The sequence below is a fragment of the Sylvia atricapilla genome, chromosome 22 (assembly GCF_009819655.1).
Source record: "Sylvia atricapilla isolate bSylAtr1 chromosome 22, bSylAtr1.pri, whole genome shotgun sequence".
Lineage (NCBI taxonomy): Eukaryota > Metazoa > Chordata > Aves > Passeriformes > Sylviidae > Sylvia > Sylvia atricapilla.
This window is the reverse complement of record NC_089161.1, coordinates 7,201,977-7,228,441: the sequence shown is the minus strand read 5'-3', so window position 1 is coordinate 7,228,441 and position 26,465 is coordinate 7,201,977. Positions and strand designations below refer to the sequence as shown.

The 26,465-nt window shown below is 52.1% G+C and overlaps 2 protein-coding genes across 8 annotated transcripts in view; both read left to right on the top strand.

Annotated features, from left to right (window-relative positions):
• The first annotated feature begins 534 nt into the window (after positions 1–534).
• Positions 535–12,756, top strand: ECE1 (endothelin converting enzyme 1). 4 transcript variants are annotated; one of them, XM_066334493.1, is made up of 19 exons: positions 2,770–3,103; positions 3,195–3,455; positions 3,537–3,623; positions 4,575–4,716; positions 5,427–5,639; positions 6,930–7,054; positions 7,335–7,547; positions 7,639–7,830; positions 8,357–8,499; positions 8,585–8,699; positions 8,910–9,020; positions 9,272–9,370; positions 9,473–9,550; positions 9,931–10,034; positions 10,235–10,345; positions 10,470–10,537; positions 10,614–10,804; positions 10,897–10,992; positions 11,283–12,756. In XM_066334493.1, exons 3-19 carry the CDS (start codon positions 3,537–3,539, stop codon positions 11,457–11,459), a joined length of 2,265 nt encoding a protein of 754 aa, XP_066190590.1. In that variant the 5' UTR covers positions 2,770–3,103; positions 3,195–3,455; the 3' UTR covers positions 11,460–12,756. The 4 variants fall into 4 exon arrangements, with proteins under 4 accessions (XP_066190589.1, XP_066190588.1, XP_066190590.1 ...); XM_066334492.1 differs by lacking the exons at positions 2,770–3,103; positions 3,195–3,455 and adding an exon at positions 535–637; XM_066334491.1 differs by lacking the exon at positions 3,195–3,455 and having other exon boundaries at positions 2,768–3,103; positions 8,910–9,017.
• Positions 12,757–18,021: 5,265 nt separating this feature from the next.
• EIF4G3 (eukaryotic translation initiation factor 4 gamma 3) overlaps positions 18,022–26,465 on the top strand; it is a 155,679-nt gene continuing 147,235 nt past the window's right edge. For 2 of the 4 annotated variants that reach the window (XM_066334489.1, XM_066334488.1), the window contains exon 1: positions 18,025–19,188. In XM_066334489.1, coding sequence (XP_066190586.1) covers positions 19,025–19,188 — 164 coding nt within the window. In that variant the 5' untranslated portion in view covers positions 18,025–19,024. Of the gene's footprint in view, positions 19,189–26,465 lie in introns of all 4 variants that reach the window. The other 2 variants (XM_066334485.1, XM_066334487.1) reach the window with 2 other exon arrangements.

Below are 26,465 nucleotides of genomic sequence, written 5' to 3'. Positions count from 1 at the left end.
GTGTGGGAAAGTTCACGCCGACACACTTGCACAACTGCAGGCACGCACACGTGTGTGCGTGTGTGCTCACACGCAGCTGCAGGCGTGCGAGCAGCACACGGTGTCGCACGGCAGCCTGTGCACACTCTTGTACAACTGCACGCGCGCCTGTCACACGCGGCCGCGCGCTGCGCTGTTGGTGGCACCGCTGACACACACGCGTGGTTTTGAGGGTCACACGCTCGTGTGTTTGCACGACTGCGCTCGCACGGCCGCACGCTCGGAGTCCCGCGCTCTCGCCCCGCGGCCCGGCAGCCCCACGTGCTTTCGCGCTTGCACTAGCGCCCGGCGCCGGGATCGCGCCTCGCACGCCCGCCCCGGGACGTCACATCCCCCCCGCCGGGGAGCCAGGGCTCGCTTGGGGGGTTGCTGCCGGCAGCGCCAGGGCTCGTGGGGCCCCCGTCCAAACGGGGCTCGGGACGCCCCGAAAGAGTTAAAGGAGGCGTGCGGGAAGCCCGTCCCTCCGCGGCCCCATTGGTTTCTCAGCCCAGGTACATCCTTTGCTCGCTAGGCCGCGGCGGCGGCACGAGCCGTGCCGGGGCTCACGGGCGCTCGCCCCCTCGGGGCTGGGGCCGGCGGGAGTGGGGTGACGGCCATGGTGAGTGAGGGGCCCGGCGACACCCCTGCATCTGCGGGTGCTTGAGTGGGAGGCGCTTGGCCGAAGCGGGGCGCGGGGTGATGCGTTTCCCGTGGGATGCTCTTTGTAACCACATAGGATCCCCCCGTGGCATCCTGGGGGACCCCCGGCACCCCCGCGGGACCCCCTTGGCACCCGCGAGGGACCCCCAGGACACTTTCGTTGGACCCGTAAGGGATCCCCCATTGCATCCCAAGGGACCCTACTAAGACACCCCCGCTGCACACCCGAGCACCCCTGGGTGCCTCATTCGGGCACCCCTCACCGCGTTTTCTTTGTGGCCGGTGGGTTCTCCAGGTGGGGACCCCATCGTGGGTGCCCCTTCAACCCCCCCGCCGCCCCCAAATCCACTCCTGACCCAGACCCACGGGGGTTTGCACCGTGTTTCCCTCTCAAAGGGAGGGCGGCGCCCCCCACCCAGCTGAACCCGCTTTTGTGGGGCTGTATGCGAACACCCCCAAACTGGGTTGTTCTCCTCCTCCCTACCCTTTTTTTTTTTCTTTTTTTTTTTTTTTTCTTTTTAAGCTTTTCTTTAAAAATTAATTTATCTGCCGCCAGGGCTCCCTACAAAACCGGAGACTCCCCCCAGATCCCTTTTCCAGCACTCCTCAGTAACACCAGCACCCCTTATTAACACCAGGAGTTCTAATTGCCCCCAGACATCCTAATGAGCTCTGTGAGCCTGTCTGGGCGTTGATTGCAGGCCACGGAGGGGCTGAGGCTTTGCCGGAGGGGGCTGTGGGGGCGCGGGGGGCCTGAGGGGCTCGGGGGAGGCCAGCAGCCGCCGTCGCCATCGCGGCCGTGCTGGCTCCGAAATGGCGCCCGGACGGGAATTGAAAGAGCCGGAGGAGGCTCGGGGTCCCCGGTACCGGGGACGGGCTCCGCCGGCGGGACGGAGCCACACGGAGCCTTCCTGGGGATGTGCGGGCTCCGAGCGCGCGTTCAGAAAGAGAAGGAGCCATTTAGGGTAAAAACGGGCAGTTTAAGGTAATGCTGAGATCTTTATAAGTTGTTAAGAGAGTGAAAATCCCTTGCGTGGGGGGTTAAAGTGTGGGTGCTCCCTCCCCGTGCACACACCCCACCCTGCTGGAGCTGGGAAAAATGCATTTTTATTCGGATGGAAGAAAATAACGGCTTGGAGGGTGGAGTTGGATGAGAAAAACGACCCCTTTTTGCCCCCCAGAAAGGGGTGCTCCCGCTTCACGCGCTGGGAGCACCCAGAGGTGGTACTGTGCCCCCAGCATGGTGGATATGGGTGTCAAAAATACCTCCCGGGACCGATTTCCCCTCAAAGTAAGGATGGGTGTCGCTCCCGGGGGTGTTTTGCGGGAGCTCGGTTTGGATTCTCTGATGGTGGCCGGTACAGGGTTGAGCAAGCACATTTCTTGTGAAAGGAGAACAGAGAGGGATTATTTTTTGGACTTTTTCTTGTTTTCAGGCTGGGGTCGGCGGGGTGGGGGATCGCTGAGGAAAAAAAAAAGCATTTCCTCAGGAAATAGAGTGAAAGCTGGCATTCCAGGAATTTGGTGTTGCGGAGCCAGGGGGGCTTCATGGATCACCCTCACCGTGTGGGCTGGGATTTGTGCCGGGAGCTGCCAATTGCAGCCATGTGTGAACGACTAAAATAGGTGGAAAAAAAGTGAAAGGTGTTGGGAAAAAATAGGATCCAAACAGAGATTTTCTTCACGATAAAATCATGCAGTTGAGGCTCTTTCACCTCATGGTTCTCAGGCTCCAGGCGGGCACCCAGGGGAGATTTTGGGGCTGAAACAGAGATTTTGGTACAACCAAGGAGGGAAACCACCTCTTTGTTTTAACTCTTTCTCTTCCCCAGGTGGGTTTTGTGGTTAATTAAACTGAGGCTGGGAATAGGGTCCGGGGAGAGGATGAGACTTGTATTTAAGTGTGCAAAAGGAGGTTTGGGAATGCTGCCACAAGGCTGAGAACCGGTGCTTTCATTCTGCCAGGGGAAGCTGATGCATGGCTGTATGGGGATCAACTCATCCCTCTAGGATTGAGGGCAGCGGCATGGGGACATCCAGATGGGTGTAAACCCCCTCCGTGCGCTGATTGTGGGTGAAGGATTGTGAGTGGTGTCGCTCAGGCCATCAGTGGCAGGGTCAGGGTGGATTTTGGGGTGCTCAGGCCCTCAGTGGGGAGTGGAGGGTTGTTTGCTCCGTCAGCAGACAGTCTGGCTGGATGGCAGGGCAGTGCTAGGGGGAAGGAAACAGCAGCGGTGGCATGATAAGGGCTGCCTGCCAACCCGTGAGGTTTTCCTTGTTTTTCTGCCGGGAATGAGATAAGAGCTGGGCACCAGCACAAGATAATGCCCAGGGGACACGGCACCGGGAGGGAGCCCGTCCACAGCTGAAATCCTGTATGCTATCGCCTTTGAGTGCTCACAGGGACTTCTCTGGTTGTTTCACGGTGAGCAGGGTTCACAAATGGGGCGCTGAGCATGAGTGAGCTGGTAGTGTCCAGGTGAAAAGCCATTTTCTCTGCTGCCTGCCTTTCTCAGGTGCCTGTAACTCCAGGGTTCCCTGGCACAGGGGGTCCCTCTCCCCGCTGCAGGGCGGAGGTGGATCCGGCTTTATTCCAGGCTGAAGGCGAGGTTGCACAACCTGGCCCCGGGGGAAAGTGAGGCGGGTTCGGGCTTTACTCAGCTCTTGGCTCTGGCCCTCTTTGCTTTCCATAACCATCCTCCGGCATTCGTGTAGTGCTTTACTACCTCAGAGCCATTCGGGATTTTGCTCTCCAGAGGAGGAGGTGGCTTTAGAAGGTGTGTAAACCTTCCTTGTCCTTCTTCCTCTTCCTCAACCCTGGGCCACTGAGCAACTCTGTTGCTGATCTCCGTGTGCAGATGTCAACCTACAAACGGGCGACGCTGGATGACGAAGATCCCCTGGACTCCCTTGGTGACGGTGATGGATACCCCAATGGCTTTCAGGTATAGCTTCATATGTCTTTTAGGGGAAAAAAAAGGGGATTTTGTGCCCTGGCAAGCAGCAAAGAGAGGGTGCAGAAGTATTTTCTACCTGGGACCAGTGTCTAAGGGGTAAAGTCCAGTGTGGGCAGAGCCATGTTGGCTCCTGCCACTGCTGCCCTTTGCTCCCCTTCTGGCACAGGGAGCCAGTAGGGCCATATCCTGCCTCCACTGTTTCAACACTCCACCTCCCAGGTTTTCTGCTGCCAGACTCCTTCCCAGCATGGTTGGGGTGAGCCGTTATCGCAGCACCAGGAGTTTTGTCCCCACACAAAAGGGGATTAGGTTAATTCCTCCCCAAATTAATTCCCCAGAGTTAATTCCCCTGAGCAGTGGGAAAGCAGCTTAAAGAGGGCCAAGGGTGGCAAGAAAAAACCCAACGGCTGCCAGTGTCCAGCCTCACTGGGAAGGGTTCAGGTCTGGAGAGATCCTCTCTGTCCTGGCCCCAATCCCAGCTCCATCAGTCTCTAGAATGGTGGTTTCTGCCCCAAAGGTGTTTTTACTTTTCCCAGCGGGGCTGTCTCCACTTGCCATCACATCGAGATGTTTTCTGGAGATGTTTTTTGGCTGAGTGGGAGTATCCTGTTTAAGGCACTTTCTGATGCAGCCCCCACTCTGTCCCAGTGCTGGCAGTGGGGACTGGGACAGCCACGGGATTACACTGTGCTTGAGGAGGGGTTCAGGGTGGCACGGGACAGCAGGTGAGGCCTCCAAAGCACTCATCCCGCTCCCTTTCCTGCCATTGTGCCGCCCTTCCTGCCCTGTTTCTGGAAGGCAGCTGCTGCTTTTCCCAGCCCAATCCATGACGGATCCCTTGCTGCGGCTAAATTTCTGCTGTGGGCTGTGGGAAGCAAAATGGGGGCTGCATCAGCGAGTTTTTCTGCCAGTGGGGAGATGACACTGCTCTTTCCACAGGTGAACTTCCATGGCTCACGGGGCAGCCGGGGGTGCTGGGCTGAGCGGACACGTGCTGAAAAGCACCTGGTAGTGCTGGTGGGGGTGCTGGCGGTGCTGCTTGTGGCCTGTCTGCTGGGACTCATCTTCCAGTACAGAGCCAGTAAGTCCTTTGGTCATTTTTTTGGGGCCAGAACTCCCCCAGGAAAGGGAGGGTCCTGGGCTCAGCCTCTACATGCAAACACTGAGGCAGAGCAGCTTATCCGAGCAACCAGCGGGGATGGTTTGTTCAAGCTTTGAGCAAATAATTGCACAGGGATCCTGCTCCCTTGACCAGGATGGGTTGCTGGCGAGTTCCCAGAATGCGATATTTGGTGCAAGGGTGGGATGCTCACTTGCACCCCTCACCACAGAACAGGATTCTTGGGTATCAAACAGGATGTTCAGGTGTGGAGTGGGATCCTTGGGCTCAAGACAGGATGGTCACCTGCACCCCTTAACCCAGGGCAAGATGCTTAGATGCAGGATGAGATGTTTCTCTGACCCTTTGTCCTGGAGCTGATGCCTGAGCACAGGATGGACCATTTCTCTACATCTTTCACCCCAGGGTTGATGACTTGGCACAGGGCATGATCTTTGGGCATAAGATGAGATGATTGCCCTGGGATGGGACGATTGGGCAGGATGCTCAGACCATAGGTCTGCAGGCTAGTCCATATTGCTTGCCCTAGAGCAAGGTGGTAAGGTACAAGGTGGGATGCTCAGGTACCAGGTTGGGTATTTGCCTGCATCCTTCAGCTCGGGGCAGGATGCTCTGTGGTGCTGCTCATCCTGCTGCGGCAGCAGAGCTGAGCCTGTCCCTACCCCGCCCAGGGCCACCCGCCGTGTGCCTGTCAGAAGCCTGCATCTCTGTCACCAGCTCCATCCTCAGCTCGCTGGACCGCACGGTGAATCCCTGTGAGGACTTCTTCAGCTATGCCTGTGGGGGCTGGATCAAGGCCAACCCCCTCCCTGACGGTCACTCACGCTGGGGCACCTTCAACAACCTCTGGGAGCACAACCAGGCCATCATGAAGCACCTGCTGGGTGAGTGCATGAGAGCAGTGGGACCCCACAATGCGCAGGGCTTTGTTAGGTCCAGGGGATGCCAAAAAGCTATGCATGAGAAATATGAGGTTGGAATTGAACTCCAGCATCAAACCAGTCTGCTACACATGCCGTGAGGACACTGAGAAACGGATCCTGGCCGTGTTTGCTCTCCCAGATGGTCCTGAGGTTTTTGACGGTGGTGTTGCTAGTCTTTGGTGCTGCACAGGGAAAAGGCCTCTGCTCTCTAAACCCCAGGGTGGCATTCCCAGGAGCTCTGAAATTCAGGACTCCAGACTGCATCCCAGAAGCTGTAGTGCCCCAGTGTCACCCCAAGGAGATGCGTTATTTGTGTTCTATGATTTCCAGCCTTTGTGAGCAGCCTTCTGGGGGGCTGGCTGCCAGTATGGCCATTTTTGGTGGCTGTAACTCCCCCAGCAAAGAGAGGGTCCTGGGCTCAGCCTCTGTGTGTGAACACCAAAGCAGAGCAGCTTATCCGAGCAACCAACGGGGACGGTTTGTTCAAGCTTTGAGCAAACAACTGGCTCCTTATCAGGACTTTTCCACTGTGCCAGGACTGATTATCTGGAAAGAGAAGGTTTGCAAAGAGTGTTTTCTTTTGAGAGAAAGGGGGTGGCGCGGGAACAGCTTCGTCCCTGGCTTTTCCTGCAGAAATCTGGCTCTGGTTTTACCAGGAGAAGAGACTGGGACTCCAGCCAAGTGGTTGCGTTCGGCATTTCCTTGAATTCCTCGGAGCTGAGGGACCTTTAGTTAACAAAAACACACAGCTAGGAAGCCAAAGGTGCAGGCTGTGTCATCAGGAAAATAAATAAAAAAAGCCCAAAAACCCTCTGGGGAAGCAGAATTTTAGCCGGGGAGATAAAAGGAAGGTTTTGGAGGCAGAGGAGAAAAATGGGTTTATTATTCCTTTTTGCAGGAATAAATAATACAGATCTCAGGGGCACCAGCACAGAGGCAAGGGCAGCAGCCTGGGGCTGGATGATGTGGGGAATATCAGAGCTGCTGGAAAAATAAAAATGCTTTTTGTTTTTTCTTTCTTCATCTTTTGTCCCCAGACAGTTGGAGCAGTCACTGTGGGTGGGAAAGGAGATGTGGGGCAGGAGGCCAGGAAGGGATAGGGCCAATAGGATGCCCTTGGGGGCATAGTGGGGACAATCCTTGGTACCTTTTTGGAGCCTAGCCTTGCCCAAAATGGGGCTGAATCCTTCTTGGTCCAGTGGATGCCCATCCCTGGAGCCCCATGTCATTCTCCCTGGGTACCTCCCGCAGAAAACACCACGGCCAATGTGTCAAGCGAGGCAGAGCGCAAGGCACAGCGCTATTACCAAGCATGCATGAATGAGAGCAAGATTGAGGAGCTGCAAGCCACCCCGCTCATGGAGCTCATCCAAAAGGTTTGTCCCAGTCTTTGTGGAAAAGCCATCTTTCCTCTGTAAAATGAGGGGAAAAGCTCAGTCATGGGCAGTCCCAGCACCCTCCATAGTGCATTTTTGGTGCTTCCTGCTGAAGAGCATCCCCCAGGTCAGGCAGGCAGAGGCAGGGTTTATAATCCTATAATGGAGCTTTTTAGTGCCCTTGCAATTTGTTTCCCCCCCACCCCGGGTGGATACTGAGGGGATATTGAAGCAATTTCAGGTGGCTGTTTCTTACTCGAAAGTTGGTTGCTGTCCCCAGCTGGGTGGCTGGAACATCACAGGTACCTGTGCCGGTGACCACTTCAATGAGACTCTGCGGGAGGTGACAGCACATTATCGCACCTCGCCGTTCTTTACTGTGTACGTCAGCGCTGACTCCAAGAACTCCAACAGCAATGTCATCCAGGTGGATCAGTCAGGGCTGGGCCTGCCATCGCGGGATTACTACCTGAACAAGACGGAGAATGAGAAGGTGAGGGTGTTGGGGGGAATGTGGGTTGGCTGGGGGGATGCTGTGGGTGGGTAGCACCTGCCATGCCGATCCCACCTGTCGGACCACACAGGTGCTTGCTGGGTACCTGAACTACATGGTACAACTGGGGATGTTCCTGGGAGGCACCGATGAGGAGTCAACGCGGCAGCAGATGCAACAGATCTTGGACTTTGAGACGGCCTTGGCCAACATCACCATCCCACAGGAGAAGCACCGGGATGAGGAGGTCATCTACCATAAACTGACAGCGGGAGACCTAAAGGTAGGAATGGAGCTAATGAGCTTCCCCATTCTGCTGTGGTTTGGGAAGTGGGGTGGATGGGTGGAGGTGACACAGCTCCTCTGGGAATCCTGACACCAGCTGACACAGCCTGGGAAACTCTAGTGCAACAGCTTGGCCTATGTCCTCCTTGGGGAAATCCTACCCTGACCCTTCCTCCCAGCCTCTGGACCACCTCTGGGGCTGGCAGCCATCCTACTGCAGCACTTATGTCCTCCTAGCACTGCTGCCCCTGGACATCAGCTTGGTCACCTCCCAGTGTCCCCAAAGGGGCTCTAATGACTTGTGTCAACATCTGACATGCACCCCACTTTCTTTTCCTTCTTTGTGGGAGGAAATTGTTTACTCCCCTCCAAGCCTTCGAGGATGCTGCTGTTATGGGAACTGGCCCCTGCAAAGTCAGCTAATTCCATCAAATGGGGACTAGTACAGCCAACTCCAGCTCAAGAAGCAGCTGCCACCCCCTGTGATGGTTTTTAGGTCCATAGCAGTGCTGTGGCTTTTGCAGGAGCTGGCACCGGCTGTGGACTGGATGCCCTTCCTCTCTATGGTTTTCTACCCTGTGGAGCTCAACGAGTCAGAGCCTGTTGTGGTCTATGCCAAGGAGTACCTGGAGCAGGTCTCTGACCTCATCCTGGCCACAGATAAGTGGTGAGAACCCCGAGTCTGTACGGACACTTGAGTACCCAGGGTGGGCAGGAATGTGCTGCTGCCTACTCACCACGTCTCACCATAGTCTCCTCAACAACTACATGATCTGGAACCTGGTGCGGAAAACCAGCCCACTCCTTGACCAGCGTTTCCGAGATGCTGAGGAAAAATTCATGGAAGTGATGTATGGGACGAAAAAGGTGAGAATGAAGTCCCCAGTGTCCTTGAATCACCATTAAAATGGTGATGGCTTTTTATGTCAAGGCCCTGTCATGTGGATTCCAAACAATAGAGATATGGGGCAGCTTTTGGGGTGCCAGAGGGTTGGAAGGGCCAGGTGGAGCAAGGGGTGGGAATGTGGAGGGCTTCGTTCCATGCTACTGCTGATGACCACCTCCTGTCCCATGCAGAGCTGCCTCCCGCGCTGGAAGTTTTGCATCAGTGACACGGACAACAACCTGGGCTTCGCCCTAGGGGCCATGTTTGTCAAGGCCACCTTTGCTGAGGACAGCAAGCAGGTGGTAGGTCCCCAAGGCAGCAGCATGCGAGCCCTAGTGCTGGGAAAGCCTCTACAATGGTGGAACTGTCAGGGCAGACAATGTTTCTCTGTCTACCTTGTTGTGTTCACTGTGCATCTCCATGTGCTGGGTTTTTCATCCTGTGGTGTCTTGGCCTCCCAGCCTCTTCCTCCCTGTGGTGTGAAGATACTTGACCTCTCTGGGACAGGAAGCCAGCTCTTTGGACTGACGCTGTGCTGCCTTGTTTTGTCTAGGCGGAGGAAATGATTGCAGAGATTAAAACTGCCTTCGAGGAAAGCCTGGAGACCCTGCAGTGGATGGATGAAGAGACGAGGAAATCAGCCAAAGAGAAGGTGAGGCACTGGTGGCTGCGCTGAGGAGAGAGTGAGGATGGTGGAACTGGCCTGTCCTCCATCTCTGGCACTGAAAGCACTCTTGTCCTTGTCACCCTCCAGGCAGATGCCATCTACAACATGATTGGCTATCCCAAATTCATCATGGACCCCAAGGAGCTGGATAAAGTCTTTAATGACGTGAGTTGGTCAGATACGTCCCCTGGGTATTCTGTAGGATGTACAGGATGTCTCCATATCACCCCTGGCGTCAGGGCACCTTTGAACCACAGGTTACCTCCAGAAAGATCTCTGATATCCTTGGCCCTTCTCTAGGGACTTGCCAGAGAGCTGTGGGCCAGTCCTGGGGTGGCTGGGGCTCTTGGGATACCCTGCCTGGGAAAAGGAGGAGCCCTTTTCTATAATAGTGATTCATTGCCCTCCAGAGACTCTGCAGATGTTGGAGAGGAGGAGAAACAGAAGCTATAACTCTACTTGCTCTGGAGTCTCGGATGTGACTGTGGAGGGAGGGGTGGGGCTGGGTGATCACTACACATCACTTATCCCTTGTTCTTTTGCAGTATGAGGCCGTGTCCAACCTCTATTTTGAAAATGTCATGCAGTTTTACAACTTCTCAGCCAGGGTCACGGCTGACCAGCTCCGGAAACCGCCAAACCGGGACCAGTAAGTCCTCTGCTCCACTTCCCTGTACTCAGTGGGGAATATCAGCATACCTGGAGCACTGGGATTTGGTATCCAGCAGTCTATGCTGGTTTTGGGGAGATAAATTTAGGACAGTGCCTTTGCAACAAAAGTGGATGTTGTTGGAGCAAACACTGGTGATGGTTTGTGTTGCCATGTTGGCCGTGTTTGTATTCCTGCAGGTGGAGTATGACACCTCCGACAGTCAACGCTTATTACTCTCCCACCAAGAATGAGATTGTCTTCCCTGCTGGCATCCTCCAGGCCCCCTTTTACACCCGTGCATCCCCCAAGTAAGAGCCATGGGAAAACAGGGCAGGATTCCCAGCTTTCCTCCTACATCCCGATCTTAGCCTAAGTTTCATGGCTGTGAAGATCAGAGGCTGCTTTCTTAACCTCTGCATTACCCTCCTGCAGGTCCCTGAATTTTGGTGGAATTGGCGTGGTGGTGGGCCATGAGTTGACACATGCCTTTGATGACCAAGGTATGACCACAGCCAGGTGGCTGGGCAGTTGGAGGGGTGGCCAGTATGAGATGAAGAATCCACTGTGTTTTTGCAGGTCGGGAATATGACAAAGACGGTAACCTGCGTCCCTGGTGGAAGAACTCCTCAGTGGAGGCTTTCAAGCATCAGACAGAATGCATGGTGGAGCAGTATGGCAACTACACTGTCAATGGTGAAGCAGTCAATGGCAAGCACACCCTCGGGGAGAACATCGCCGACAATGGGGGCCTCAAGGCTGCCTACCGGGTAGGACCATGGGGCTGTGCAGATTTGAAGACAGACATGGTGTGGTGGGATTTTTGTCGTCTCCTGAGCCTGCTGTGCTCCCTGGTTTTCAGGCATATCAAAACTGGCTGAAAAAGAATGGGGATGAAGAAACACTCCCAGCTCTTGGCCTCACCAACTACCAACTCTTCTTTGTTGGCTTTGCACAGGTAGGTCATGTGGTGACCTTGGGAGAGCGGGCACACAGATTTTTTGAGGGTGGAGCATGTCCAGATGGGGTTGGTCAAAACCAGATGGGTGTGACGGCAAAACGACATCCTCCAGAGATGATGTAGTGGATGGAGAATGAGATTGGGGTGGTGCTGGTTACAAAGGAAGACAAAGCTGAAGCTGCAGCTGCCTTGGCCACCATCATGCAGGCAGAAAGGTTGGATTCGGCACCGAGCTGGCCCCATGGTGATGGGTGTCAGTACTCAGGCCCCTTGCTCTCCATTTGCAGGTGTGGTGCTCAGTTCGCACACCAGAGAGCTCGCACGAGGGGCTCATCACTGATCCCCACAGCCCCTCGCGTTTCCGTGTCATCGGCACTGTCTCCAACTCCCAAGAGTTCGCGGAGCACTTCAGCTGCCCCCCGGGCACCCCCATGAACCCCCTTAAGAAGTGTGAAGTCTGGTGATGGGCGACTGCCCAAGGGAACCAGCGGCCGGTTGCTTTGTCCTCTGCCAACAGCTGGGCTTCCCCAGTCCTTTGTGGCTCACACCACTTCTCTATGCCACGGAGAGCCCGACTCTTCAGCCGGAGTGGTTGTCTGCACCCCTGGCATTGTCCGAGGCTCAATCCACTGTGAAAACTCATCCCCCTGGTTTGTTGGTGGAATGACTTAGATTTGGAGGTCTTTTCTTACCCACCATGACCGGGCCAAGTGTCGAGGCACACGTGTCCATGGGTACTGCCTGTATTTACACACACAGCGCTGCAGCCTGACACACTGCCCGGAAATCCCCTCTGCTGTGGAGGTGATCAAGGGAACCCCCAAACAGCGGCAGGTTTGTCTGGGTGTCTGAATACACCTGATGCATCACCTTCTCTCCAAAGATGAGCACACGAGGGTCGAAAATATTTTAAGATATATTTTTAGGAGGGGGGAAATTCATATATTTTTTTCATGTGTTGTGGAATACACTGGAAATTTTCAGGGAAAATGCATTTTAAAGCCTTTTCTTAGTAAAAGATTAGTATATTTATTATTTTTTTTTTTACTTAGTGCAGCTGTAGGTGCAGTACCCTATGGTAACAGTCCCTTTTGGCTAGGGAAGCTGGGTAGGGCTGTGGATATCTTTCCAGTCTTGGACCCTGTGTTTCTCTGGGAGGGACTATCCTCAGAGGATGCTGATGGGAAAATTAGGGATAGCAGGCCTGGGGACAGGGCTGGACGATGCTGCAAGTCACAGAGGCTGTGCTAGGACGCTGCAGCTCCTGGGATTAGCTTTAATTTCAGAATGTAAAGGGAAAAATTGACGTAACCAAAGATGTAACCAAGGTGGTGATAGGATGGATGAAGCATCCTGTTCCCCCTCCTGTCCCCTCTGAAGCCAGGCCAGCCAGGATTTCCTGGCCCTAAAGCTTCCCAGACAAGTGCAGGCGGTTCCTGCCGCTGCTTCTCTCATGCTAAGCCTGCCCTCTGCCTGGGAAACTGCAAGCCCCAAAACTCTATCCCTCCACAGCTGGTTTGGTACCAGTGTGAGAAGTGATCACGATGGGCCTGAGGGACTTTTTTTAAGGGATGTTTTCAGTACTTGTTTTGAGGGGAAAGCACTGATGGGAGCTCAGGTGTTGTGTTGTCTTGCTCTAGACAAAGCAGAGGGATTCCTAATATGTAAAGGGAGGGATGGAAGGGGCTGGTTTTTGTAACTATTTTTTCACCCTATGCGTGGGGCTTATTGTATTTGAAATAATAAATACTTTTTACTGGATTTGGAGCTGATCACGACTCATATTTTGTTGTAGCAGGAGGGTCTGCATCCCTTAATTTGTGCTCTTCTCCCTGTCTATGCCACTGAGACTATCCCATGCTGACAAAACTGAGACAGTGAGACTTTTCCCAGCCTGTGCGTGGTGATTGCTGCCTCTCTTGGAGGCTAAATTCTGGGGGTTTTGCCCAAAAACTTTGCTGTCACTGTGGGTGGCTCTTTGCTTTCCATCTCTTTGGCATGGGCCCACACAGTTCCCCAGCAGGGAGGTCTTTCCTAGATGCTTTTCCTTCCTCCCCGGTGAGTTTTTGGCTGGCTGGGCTCTGGTCAGATCCATCAGCACAGGCAGCATGCAGGTTTCTCTCCAAACTCCCTTATTTATGGCTTGGTGAGTGCTGCCAGCTCCGTAACACAGGCCAACGTCTACTCCGAGCAGAAGCTCCACGGCTTCATCAGGCTTGCCCAAAAAATGCAAGGCAAGACCTGGACTGCAGGCTCCCTGCAAGCCTGGCTCCAGCACCTGACAGGGCTGATGGCCACTAACCACACCAAGTGCTGGGTATTCCTTTGCTATTTAGCCTTATAATTGTTATTAGGGGCTGGATCTGGGTCAAAACTAGGAGGCTGCAGCCCACTGGTAGCAAACTTTTGAGAATACAGAGTGTTTCTGCTGCTGGCACGGGCAGGACTGAGCAAGCAGTGAGCTAGGGACGTGAGTGTTGTGTAAACAAGACATTAAAATACCTCTCTGACTGTTTTTACCGTGTTTTCTCACACAGAGAGAATCGAAATGTAGTAATAGCGCTCACCTTCTGCTTGCACGACTTGGTGTAAGGCCCTCTGTTTCTTGTAGTGCTGGAAAACGGCCGTGGCCGTTGTTTTCCCTGAGATCTGCCTGGAAATGGCGCAAACCCGCAGAGGGCGGTGGAGCCAAGAAAATCGCTGCCTGCACACTCCAGTGCTTGGCTGGCAGGAACCAGCGATGTTACTGGAGTCCTGTTTTGGTCTGGATGTGGCCCCACATATTTAAATTGTGGTGGAATACCTGCATTCCTAGGGAAAGAGAGGAGCAGTGTCGGTGTAAAGCACGAGGAATAGAGTGGGGTTGGGGTGAGAGGGTGTTTTCCCAGCTGCAAGGAGCAGGGAAGGGAGCATAGGCGTCATGTGGAGATGATGTTAGAAGTGATTTAACCATCCAAAAAGGAAACACTTGGGCTCTCTGGGGCTTAGTTGCAGGGAGGGACCAGGCAGGTGATGGCTCAGGGACAGCCCCAGGGCAGGAAGGACTTTGAGGGTGACTGTGAGCTGTGTTGTGGTCAAGGCTGCCCCTGCCGGGCTGGGAGCAGGTGGCAGTTTTCCTCCCTGGGAGGCTGGGGGCGTAGGGAGGGCGGGCAGGAGGAGAATCATCCTGCTCTGTGCCAGCACCTGGTATGGGCTTGCCTGGTCCTGGGTGGTATTTGCTTTATTTTGCACTCAGCTGTGCCCTGGAGGGCTGAGACGATTGCCGAGGGCTGAGCCCAGGCAGGGGGAGGAGTGGGGAAAGCTCCAAGCAGGACTTTTTTTCTTTTATTTTTTGTCTGGAGGGTGTTGGAAGAGGATCTGTGCAAGAAAAGGAGAAGCCAAAAGAGGGAGGTGCTGCTGTGCTTGGTTGAAAGCAGGCGCTTGGAGCATGCTGAAGCCTCCAAACGGAGCTAGAAATGAGGGCTGTTCATAGGTTTGGTGGGGCCAAGAAAACTGGTGAGAGGCTGAACCCAACCATCTGAATTGCCATTCTCCTTCCCACTTTGTTCCCTCGTGGTAGGATCTAACACCTGACACATCACAACAGTGCTGAGGTCACGTAGTAGGACAACCAGATTTTAGGGCCAAAAGCTTCCCTGAACAAGCCATACCATCCTGAAGGCAGGAGGATGGGGAGTGGGAGGTATGGAGCAGGTTTCTAAAATGCCGCCTTGCAGCTGGGACCTGCTCATTCTGACCACTGTGAGTTTTCACTCAGAATCAAGCATTAAGAAGGCTGTATCTCCTCACTTGCTCCCAGGACCATGGCTTTGTGCTTTATGCTTTTCTCACTTTATACTTTTCTCTGCACGAGCATCCCTTCAGGAAAACAGCCATTTTCCAGTGATACCCCAATCCTGTATTTTCCTAAGATTCCTAAGCTCCAGCATTCCTACTACACTGTGCTGTGGGGTTGTGTCTCTGCTGTGGCAGATATACAAGGGACTGGTGGGACTGTAAAACAAGACTGGTGATGCTTGGAAACAGGAACTGTAGGCTCCAGCTGACCACGGTGATACATCGGTTCCCAGGTGCTAATAAAGCCAGCAGGAAAAAGAGGAGGAAAAACAAAATGGAGAGGTGGTAAGAAGGGTGTGAATCCAGCTGGAACTCACTCAGGCTCTTAAATGTGCAGGATTTGTTGACCAAATCATCCTACGTAGGGTAGAAGGGAGACGTATCTGTTTTTCCTTCTCAGGAAAAAATAAAAAGAAAGGAAAAACATGGCTGGGGAGAGGCATTGATTCTGGAAGGGCTTTAAGGCAGAGCGGGGAGCCTGGCTGCTTCACCTGGCCCCTTTGCCTGGCCAGCATATTTTGGGAGCTTCAGCAGACAGTATGATGAAAATGCCTTTTTTTTCCTTTTTAAACAGGCAAAAAGTGTTCTATCCAAAGATCCTGGAGCATAGAAGCTTTTTCGCAGCTGTGTTTACAGGCAGCTATTTCTGTAGAACAGAGGCAGCCATGTATGTCCATTTGCTTTGGAGAAGAATTTCCTTCCATGCAAAGGGGGATACCCGGAGAAGGGCCATGCCAGGAGGTGGTCATGTAATGGCACTGGCCCCCTCAGAACACACAGCTCTACTGGCACTCTCCAAGCCAAATCTTTACCAGCTGTTGAGGAAGAATTGTCTTCCCAGCAGGAGAGGTGTGCTGTGATCACAGCAGCTCTCTGGTAGGCTGGGACATCTATTAGTTCTTGGGCAAATTCCATATTGTGAGAGAAGTTCCTCCTTTCTCCCATTTTTTGGGGAGTGGAGGAGTACTTGGCCTTTCTTTTTGGTCATTCTTATTCTTCTCTTCAGTTTTCCTGGAGGAGAATCAATTAATAGGGCAAACTGAAGGCTGCTGAGGAAAACTGACTCAGAAAAAAGAGTCAGAGCCCCCTCTAAATATTTGTTCCTGGGTTCAGATGGAAATATTCCCCACTCAGGACTTCTTTACAGGCTGGCAAGCTGGAGCACTTTCCCCTCAAAAAGAAATCTCAGTGTTTCCTATTTCCCTCCATTTCCCACAGGCAGTGCGTGTATGAACTCACCTCCTCCCAGGTATTTCCCTTACCCCAATGCAGAACAAAGAGCACAGAAAGGGACACTAAGCAGCACATGAGTCACCTTCTCCTGTCCCACTGATGCCTGCTAGCACTGCAGGAGGTGGCTGTACCCTCTAGGTAGCACGTAAGTAAGAAAATATTCCAGTTGCAGGGCTGCTTTAAATGGAGACCTGCGTGGCAGTTCCCAGCTTTCCTTCTGAAAACATACCTCAGAGGAGGGAGTGCTTCCAGATACACTGCAATCCTTGTGTGTCCTAAACCTGCCCTGTACAACCCCATTGTTCAATAACTCAAGAGTCTGACTCCAAAGGGGAAAACATACTCAAGACTCGTCTATCTTCTGCCCACTGTGCTGAGTTCTGCTCGAGTGAACAACACTCAGTCCAGATTCTCAACCTTCAGATTTATATTTAAGATTCAAAATTACTTGTCTGTGTAGAAACGGGACCATTGCACAGACAGAGATTGATGTGACTCCTCAGGTAGGTTTTCTTTAGTGTACAATGTTATAAATGGGCCAGGAGACCTGCTCCTTTGAAAAGCCTTTATTAGTCAGCTCTTTCAAGGGGGAACTTGAGGGGTCGCCTGCGCCGCCCTCGCTCCTGTCGCCGCTGAGGATCAGGTGTCAGGCGAATCTGCTGCTCTCCCCGCAGCAGAGTCGGGGGTTCCGGCCTCGCGGGAATCCCCAGGAACTCAACTGGGCTCGTGTGGTCTAGGGGTGTCACTTCTTCCCAGTCTCTTTGTGGTTATGGCGAGGCGGCAGAAGCAGAATTCAGTCCTTAGGTAGCTGAGGGTCTTCTCGGTGTTGTAGTGTCTCCCTTTTATCTGGATTTTGTGCCGGGTCCCGGCTTTTGGGTCCGCTTGCCGGCAACTGCACTTCGGTTTGGAGCGGTGCACCATGGAAGTCCTTGGATTTTCCTATTAGGCGGGGCCAGCAGTTTGAGGAGCTGGTGGGGAATGGGGACAGCCTAGCCCGACGGAAGGGGAAGGGAACCCGGGGTTTTAGAGGGGGTATACAACTTGGAATAAGGTTTTGAGGGTACAAATTTTGGTACAAACAGCATAACTTCCTTAACAGACAGGTTACAACTGGCATAACATTTTAAACAGCATAACTTTCTTAACAAATGACAGACTGTGTCAAAAAAAAGGGAATTTCTTACATTTCATTCATTTCATACAAGACCTCTTCTCTCAGTTTGTGGTTATATCAGCTACTCTTCAGGTGCCTGAATACACCACCATGAGAGCTGTTCACTTCAGTAAAAGAAGCTTTTCACGTTTAAGGGTTTATTTGTTGTTTCATTAAAGCATTATCTTCCTCCTAAACTTGCAGCTGCTCAGAATTTGCAGGAGATGGGACACAAATAAACTCTGGGAAGGTTTCCTAGAGCATCATCCCCGGCTGGGTGACTGGAGCAGCAATACCTGTGGGTACAGCGAAGGTGCTGGGAGCATCTCCCTGGGATGTGTGGTGCGGCAGAAAATGCTGGAAGGTGCCAGCATTGTTGGAATGAGCCCTTAGCAGCCAGCAGCAAGGCAGGACAAGTCAGGACAATCTGGCAGTTGCTGGAATCTGTTTTGAGGTGCTTTTTATCTCCTTGAGATGTTGCAAACCACCCTGGCTGCTGCCAAGCTCAGGGAGTGGCCGTGAGGAGGGTTCCGCAGGTTAGGTGTGAAATGGTGAACATGGTGGTGGTGTGGAACCCCGGGGGGTGATGGCTTGGTGTGACCATGGGGTCGGGTGGACACCCCTCCCCACAAGGACAAGTCTATAGGGGCCCTATTGCCACAGGTGGGCTGCCTTGGGGGGCCCCGGGGTCTCTCACAGCCACCCTGTCACCCTAAAGACTGTCTGCCCTCACGAGGTCCTGTCAGCTGTCCCAGGAGCTGGGAATTTGGGCTGGGGGCTGGTAATGGAGCTGAGGGTGAGAGTTTTTAGGTAAGCGTGGAAAGGGTAGGGTGGATACTGCGCGACCCCTCACACCCAAGGAGGTCTCAGAGGTCCCAGGCTTCCATGTTGCATTCAGCGCTGCCGGCCCTCAACGGTGCCTCAGGGGGGCTGCGGTGCTGCCCCTTCCAGCCCCTCCAGAAGCCAGGAATTGGGGCTGGGAGTAAGTTCTCGGGCCAATCTCTCAGCGCCAAGCGCTGCCGAAGCCTCGCCGAGCCGAGTGTGCCGAAGTGGCGTCCGCGCCGATCCCGAGGGACTCCGAAGATCGCCGAGAAGCTCCGAAGAGCTACGAGCGGGGCGGGAATCCCTCCCCCGAGCCTCTCCGAAGCTTCCCGAACTGTCTTACGCCCTCGTCGTCCGGAAATAGTCGAAGTGTACCGAGCACAGGGGTCACGGGAGGTGCTGGGCTGCGCGGGGAGGGAGGGGAGCAGGGCGCCCGCGAAAGCCTCTCCGGAAGAACACGAGGTTTGCCGAGCGGCGCTGGCTGACGAGCGACTCCGGAAACAGTCGAAGGCTGCCGATCGCCGGTGGGCCGAGCGACTCCGGAAAGTGCCGAAGGTCGTCGATCGGCTCTGGGCCGAGCGGCTCCGGAGCGGCCCGAAGGCGCCCGAGCGCCCGCCCGGCCGGACAGCTGGAGGCGGCCGCAGCGCCATGTTTGATGCTCCGCTACTTCAGTGAGGAAAATCCGCCGGCATCGCCCCCGAGCCGCCGCCGCGAACGGCTCCGCTGCCCCCGGCGAGGGCGACCGCGACCCCCCCGCCGCCGGCGGCTCATGAGCAGCGCGGCCTGAGCCGCCCCCCCTTCCCTCCCTCCCTCCCCTCCCTCCTTCCCTCCCCGCCGGCCCCTCTCCCGAGCCCTCCGGGAGGCGCGTTGTCACGGAGACCGGCGCCGGTGCCGGCCCGCCGCGCTGCCCCGGCTCTCCCCCGGCCCGCTCCGCGGCTCCCCCCGGCCCCGCTCCCCGCCGCGGGGTGGTGGCTGCGCTTGGCCATGAGTTTACCGCAGAAGGCGGCTTTGAAACCCGGCGCGGCGGCGGCGGGGACCGGCCCCGGGAGCGGGGCGGCGGCGGGGCCGCCTCCTCCCCCGGCTCCCCCTCACCCGGCACCGGCGCCTCACCCCAACATCAGGGCCTTGCCGCCACAGCCGCCCCAGCAGTATCCTTTGCCCCAGGGGTTCGGGGTGACACCCCCTCCCCGCAGCGAGCGGAGCCGGGGGGGTGAGGGCTGCGGGGACTCCCCAGGCCTGGGGGTGGTGGGCGATCAGGGGTCGTGGGGCTCCCCTCACTGGGGAAGGGTTAGGGGTCGCGGGGCCTCCCAGAGCCGGGCGGGTGTGTGAGGTGGGGGTTGTTAAGGGGTTCCCGGCTCTTTTTTGTGTGTCTGTGTATGGGGCCCCCTGCAAAGGGGGGCTGCACCTGCTGGGATGATGCGGGGAAAGGGGGGCCGTCCACCTCCCCAGTGGGCTGGTTTGGAGGTTCAGCCCTTTCCAGGGGGTCTTTTTCCCCCATCCCCCAAAGCAGCGGTGACCCCAAGGGTAAACTTTTAATTATAAATCGTTCTTCAGTTTTGCCTCTGGTTCTGCCCAGGTAAGTGCTTTGGTTTTGTTGTTTTTCCAGGCGAATTTAAACACAGTTTTTTTATTAACCGTTGGGGAAGATTTTAATGTGATTTATTTTATTTTATTTTATTTTATTTTATTTTTATTTTATTTTATTTTATTTTATTTTTTCCTACTCGGCTGGTGGGAATAAGTCTCAGGTGGAACGTTTCACTGAGCAGCTTTCCCTGCCAGGCCACGCGTGATGGGGAGGAGGACCAGGCTCCCACTCCCCAAAATCCCCCCCCAAAGCAGCTGCTGCTACAAAGAGAGGCCGGCGGGGGCTGCAAGTGTTTTTTAAAGGTCTTCGGTTCTGTGCGGTGAGTAGGCCCCAAGTCAGGAGGGAAATACTGCAGGGATCAGCAGGAAAGTGCCTGCTGGCCTGAGGTTTTGTTTGCAGCGTCCGACAGCATCCCGTGGCAAACTGGCTGCTCTCTTCCTCCCCTCCCCTCCCCCGGAGTTTTGAGTGCAGTATGAAATGCAAAACACACTTTGTGAAGTATGTCCGTGCTGTGTTATCCGGGAAAGGTACACGGATGGTCGGGAGTGTGTTTTCCTGTTAACGTTTGGCGGTGTGTTGGATTTTAAGGTGGAAGTGAGGGGTGGTTTTCGTGCCGAGGGCTGTCCTCTTAGAACTGTGTTGCCTGTGCGTGAGCATTTTCCTGCTCTCACTTTCATTTTGGAGGTGGGAAAACCCAGCCTTTTTATAATCCGTTTAGGTCCATTGTTTTCTTGGAGCTTCCGGCAAGAATCACCTCTGCCATGACAACAAATTAATTGCTTAAATCTTGGGACTGTTGATATTATGGATTCGTTTGGGTCAAGTGAAAGCCCCTGGATGTTTTCTTTGCTGGCTGATTTTTGCCTGATTTGTGGTATTCCGTAATTCCAGCCAGTGCTTTAGGAATAAAGAAAGTGGGAAAGTCAGTAGAGTCAGCGGGGTGATGGTAAGTAAAACTGTTGCTCAGAGAAAATTTGCTTCAGTTTTGAGGGGTGTGCTGAGAGCTGGAGTGGGAATGCTGGCCAGTATGCACGGGCTGTGCTCAGCTGGTCTTCCCAGCAAGGTGCTGGTTTGTCTGGGAAGGGGCTTTTTTATCGAGGAACGTGGCACTTGGATGCCTTGACAGATGAAGGCTGAAGTTTGCCTGGCTCTGGGGCTGTGCTGGGTTTTCCAAAGCACTTTGTTCACTGGAGTACTTCTCTGTGTGTTGCTGAGGGGAGCTTGGTGGGTTAGGTGAGGGGCTGTGCCGTTGTGGCTGTTGCTTTTGGTGAGTGTTACATGAAGCACATGAGGGATGAAGTTTGGATTTACTCTGAGCACAGCCTAAAAACAAAAAGGCTTGGAAAGCCTGGAGAAGCTCCTAGAGGAGCTGGGGCTGCTGTGGCAGTGTGTCCTGTCCTGCGGACCCAACTGGACACTGTGACCAGGAGGGACAGGGAGAAGTGTTAGATGGACATGGCAAGTTTGTGTTACAAAAGTGGGGAGGTTAAAATGACACGGTTTAATTTTTCTTTCTAGACATGCCTGTTTTGAAAACATTGTGTTTGACCCATATCTCTCCTTAACTCCTAAACTATTGATCTGTGCTTGGAATATATACCAGCACTTGATTTTTGATGCTTATTCAGGTGCCCTGGCTGGTTTTATCCTCCACCAAAACCTGTGTTTGATTATAAACAAAAGCTGTAACCTCTCAGTGCTGCTCTGAGTGAGGCTTGGGGAGCAGAGTTCATCCCTGATTTACTGGAGTGCAGGGGGTTATCTGAGTTCAGCCTTATTTTTAGCTCTCTTTGGTTTCTTTTTTTTCTCTGTGTTTTGATACAACTATTGAGCCACTGTTACAGCAGATAAAAGAGTTGCAGGTTTCTCTGACTTGGGTTTTTAAACCAAAGCAGTTTCTTGCTGGTGAACTTTGTAACTTTGGAAATACCAAAGACTTATGGTTTCAGAATTAATGTATCATGAAATTAAACAATATCTGTGTAATTGTAAAAAAAAAATAGAATTGTGTGAGAGAGAAGTGTTCAGCGTGTGCATGTAACAAGGCATGAGGGAGGGGAAAATTAAAATGCAGGGTAAAGAAGGATTTTTTCAGAAAATAATATTTCTTGAGAGAAAGAGAAGCTGGAAGGTGATGGACATGAAGAGCAGAAATGTCTGGATGTGAGATTCATTCTGTTTCCTGCGAAATAGGAAGTTATTGGAGCTGCTGTAAGACAAAACAGACTTGTGAAGAATTTTCTTAACACAGTGGCTTCAAGAAGTTAAATTTCCTGTGTAAAAGTAATTTTATGGCTCTGGTAGTGGAGTACTCAGCCAAACCTGATTTCACGCAGAAATTGTGTGCAAACATTGTCAGTATGGATAAATCCTTCAGTTGGAGTCTGACCATTATTTGGGTGGAAAGGACAAGCGAGGGTGAAGTGATACACAGAAGGGATATTATAAAAAGTAAATCCAAATCTGCCCTCCTTGGCTTTGACTCCCAGACTACCTCTGCAGGAGAAGTTCCAGTGAAGTCTGGTGTGAGACTTCTTCCATAAAAAGGTACAGTAACAAAGGTGTTGCAAGGGTACTGTGGGCCTTTGTGGTTTTATCTCAGTGGTACTTCTGACATGTGTCACACTCCACCCTGCTCTTTACTCTGCCACTTAGGAATGAAGTGGTTTTTTTGTGTATGTTATATTAAGCTCTTCTTTCAAAACTCCCTGTACTGTGAATAAATTTTGTGGATCAGTATAATCAGGTCACCAGTTTCTTCCCAGCCTAGATGTGGGCAAACTTTGGTCTGTAAGGGATAACCAAGTTGATAGATGGCACCTGGGGTGAGGGCCCCTGACTGCTGACTAATGTGACACTGTTCAGTCAGAGCCAAATCAGAGCTGTCTTTAGCTCAGGGCTGGTGTCAGTAGGGTTTTGTTTTCTTTTCCCAACTTCCTCACGTTTGGAGGGAGTTCCTGGTTGTTGATGTGCAGGCACCAGTAATCTTGACTTTAATCTATCCCTGTGGCTGCTTCTGTGTGGGATTGGACATTTCTGAAAATTTGGGTGTTCCTCGGGCTATGGTTGTGGCAGACTCAGGGTAGGTGTCAACAGACTGTTGCTAATTTTTTTTTCTCCTCTTTCTCCTTGTTAATCCCTTTTCCAAGAAGCACAGAGGAAGGGTCAGTGTCTGGGGAACTGATCTCTGTGCAAATTCCATCATTGCTGTTCAAGGAAATGTGTGTTTTGCTAATCTTACCTCAGTAATTTAGTTTTAGTTTTTCCTGCATTGTTCAGCTAACTGTGCTGTAGTCCCTTTCAGTAAGTGCTGTGCTGGTTCCTGCTGTGTTGGGTGGCATCTTCTGGATGCAAGCAGCTTCCCCAAAGCCTAGGAGGACAGCAAGAAATACAGGATGGCATTCAGGAACGTCTGAGGCTGTGTGAGAAGTTGGGATGAGTTCCTGGCAGAGCTTGCCCAGTGTCAGGACACAGGCCAGACCAGAGTAGGCCTGCCTTGGAAATCTGGTTAAATCAAGATTCTTGAGGAGGACTGGACGCGTGTGGTTCTCTGTTGTCTCTCTGTGAACAAAGAGTTGAGTTGGAGGAGAAAGTGTCCTCTAATTTTGCCCAGGAGAGAATCTGTAGTGTGCACCAAAGGGTTGAGGTCTCTGGGTTGCCGTGATCCCCTCTGGAAGTTTTGAGCCAATGCCGTCTTCCCTCCTGGACTTCCATTTTGGGTGGTGTTTCCCCAGACTACGTGAGGGAGCAGCTCTGTGCTCTCCAGGGTTTGTCTGCTGTTGACTTTGAAGTTGAGGAGAAGGTGTTTGGAAGCTGCTTGGGCACAAAAGTCAGCCTAAAGAGCATGGTCGTGTGAAGCATTCCCTGTGCAGCTTTGACATCCACCAAAGTGCAGTTGAAAACCCTCTTTCAGATGCCAGTGTGAGGAAAGTGTCGGGAGCGTCATGGTCCTGAAAGGGAAGGAGTGCTGAGAGGTGGGAAGGGGGAACGAGGCTGAGATCAGAGGTGTCCCTTGCTCTCTGTGTTTCTGAGTTGAGGAAGGAATGTTCCGAGATCTGGGCTGGATGAAGGAAAGGGGGCAGAGGTGTTGCCTGGGAAGTGTTTCTGTTTAGAAGTGTTGAAGCTGTGGAGATGAAACATCTTGGGAGGGTTGGAGCAGGAGAAGAGCTTTGAAAAGAGACTTTCCCTGCTGCTCCGTGGTGGTGGCTCCTCTGCAGGGGAGGAACAGGCATGGATTGAGGAGCGTGTTGCCAAAAAATTAAGTGCTTTAAGCCCCTCTCTGCCATGTCCCCTGTTGATGTTCCCCAGCCTTGGCACATCTTAGTGTTCTTTCAAGTAGCAATAGCTTTAATTTATTTAATCACAAAAGCTAATCATGTTAGAGCACAGATATGTCACTTTACCAGCTTTGTAAGATTTTTGTGGTGAAAGCTCTTGGAGAAAACCATTCTAAAAATGTGATTTCAAGTGGCTTATTTTCTTCTCACATTCAAGGACACGATTGTGTATGTTTTCTGGCAGAAGTCTGTGAGAAAAGGTTACTTTATCCATTTAAATATATGCCTAATGAGCAGCTCTGATTTGGGAGCAGAGTGTGTAAGAAGTTGTTGAGAGAGTAACAGGAAACTCAGAACAAATAACTTGTCTTTTAGATATTGGGATGTAGAAGGATTTTTATCTGTGTTTGAATGGATTTTGTCCATCATCTTCAGGCTGAAAGGCTTTTCCATGTCATTAGCAAACATTGGGATGTGTGGAGTTGGTGCATTTGCTCTACTGTTTAGGAGTAGGAATTAGCAGTGAAGATCTCCCTTTAGAAGGCAGAGGTAACCTATATTTTTTTTCTCCTAATCCAGCAATTTCAGGGCTAGTCAACTGTCAAGTTTAGTTGTGTGTAAATCTGCTAATATGATTAGAGTTGCTGGAATTTTTACTCTAGGGAATTACAGATGGATAGTATCACTGTTTCACAGGCATTGCTTTGGTAGGAAACTTTTATCTGTGACTTGAATGTGCTTGCTGGCAATTGCAAAAGCTTTTCTGCAATGAACAGAGTAGAGAAAAAGGGTGTTTGTTCCAAGGCATGAACATTTGGGGGGAGGAGTCGTGTGCCCTGTGGTCTGAAGGAGTGAGGGGAACTAATTTTTCTTTTTCTTTTTTAAGGGAATACAGTTGATGAGACTCACGGTGCTGTGTTTTACACTTGCTGCAATTTCAAGGACTCCTCTGTACAGCTTTCCTTCCCAAACCCTGGATTCTGTTTTGCCTCTCAAATAGGAGCTGATGATATGGAACAGCTGAAAGAAGAAAATAGAATGTGTTCTTAAAAAAGAAAAGGATTGAAGGGAGGAGAGCAAAATCAGCTTTTAGGCTAGTGAAATTTTCTGGTGCATGTTATTCCTCTGGTTTATTCTTTACCTTTGGAAGGTGTCCCAGGGTGTGCTCCCTCTTTTTGGAATAGGTGATGGCATGCTGTTGCTGATGGGACTCAAGTCAAATTGCTGCTGGGCATGTAACTAGGTTAATGGGACAGCATGATTACTTTTTTTCTTTCCTGAAAGGAAAATTACATGCTCTGTGTTTCGATGGTACCTGAGGAGTTGTTTTTACCTTTATTTGCTGTGCAGTTAAGGTGGAGAGAAATGGACAAGTTTCCCCACACTGAGATTGTATCAGGTTTAAATCAATTCTTCCACCAAAAATAAGATGTTTCAGTTGTTGGTTGTAACAACTTTGTGTTTCCTTTATCTACATGAGAGTTAAAATATTTCTAGAGCTTTAGATAGGCTTGAAGCAAAAGCCGAGTGGCTTCCAGAATGTGTCTTGGAAATAAAACTTATCCCATCCTTGACCGATCCCGGTAGCGCTCTCCAGGTCTGTTGGTGGAGCGTTGGAATGGGTTAGGACTTGCTGAGGTGCAGCAAGCAGCTACTTCTTTCCAAGTGCTTGAGCTCAGCAGGAATGAGGCTCCCATGCTCTGGAGTAAGAGTATCTGCATAGGAATAGCTGTAAAAGTTGGAAGCACCAGGACCCTCCCTGCTTTTGGAAGGGGAGGGGACTGAATATGGTGGGAACAGAAATTTCCTTGCCAGCCTTGGAGTTTGCTCTTGTTGCTGTGAAAATGCCAAGCAAGGAGGAATTAATGCCCTTAAAGGTCTTAAATAACACAGATTTTCCTAAGTTTGGAAAGCTTTTGGAAAGTGGAAGCTAATAAACGTTGCAGGGCTGCTCTGTTTGGGGTTGCCAGATGATGATTGTGTGGTTGGTTTGATTTACAGGTGAGGATGACTGAGTTACTCAGAGTAGTCAGAGGAGTCTGCAGTGTCTGTGTCACTGTGATGGGTGAAAATCCATTTGAGCAGGTGCTATGTCTTTGCTAATGGTGGTCTGAAAACTGATTTCCCTCTTTTATGTGTTTTTACTAAGTCGTATAAGTTACTGTGCCTTGAAACTGGCTTTTTCTGGGCTTATTTTGTTCTCTTGCCAAATGGCAAAAATGAGAGAAATCTTTGGTCTTTCAGACCAAGCAGGAGTCTCTTCCTATGTGCATCAAAGGGAAAGACTTTTTTAGTGATACTACTTTCAGCTTTGTTTTTTTAGTCAACTGTGTTCTTGGGAAGGCTCCTAAGCATCCTGTGAGCAAAGGACCTTTAAAAAACAAAAACAAAACAGTGCATTTCTGCTAAGTGGTGAGACCCAGTCCTTCTGTCCTGGGGCTGCCATGAGATCTTCCACAGAGCTGTCAGGTCTGATGTGAAATTCAGGCTGAAATCTAGCCTGAAAACTTTCTGGAAGTCTTGGAATTCCTGATTGGGGTGATGTACAGGCTCCACACTG

Excerpts from the sequence above, each read along its gene's own strand:
- ECE1 (XM_066334490.1), top strand. The coding sequence starts at position 3,056 with ATGCTATCGCCTTTGAGTGCTCACAGGGACTTCTCTGGTTGTTTCACG. Across the intron at positions 5,640-6,929 it reads CATCATGAAGCACCTGCTGG|AAAACACCACGGCCAATGTG; the intron begins GTGAGTGCATGA and ends TACCTCCCGCAG. Across the intron at positions 10,346-10,469 it reads TACACCCGTGCATCCCCCAA|GTCCCTGAATTTTGGTGGAA; the intron begins GTAAGAGCCATG and ends ACCCTCCTGCAG.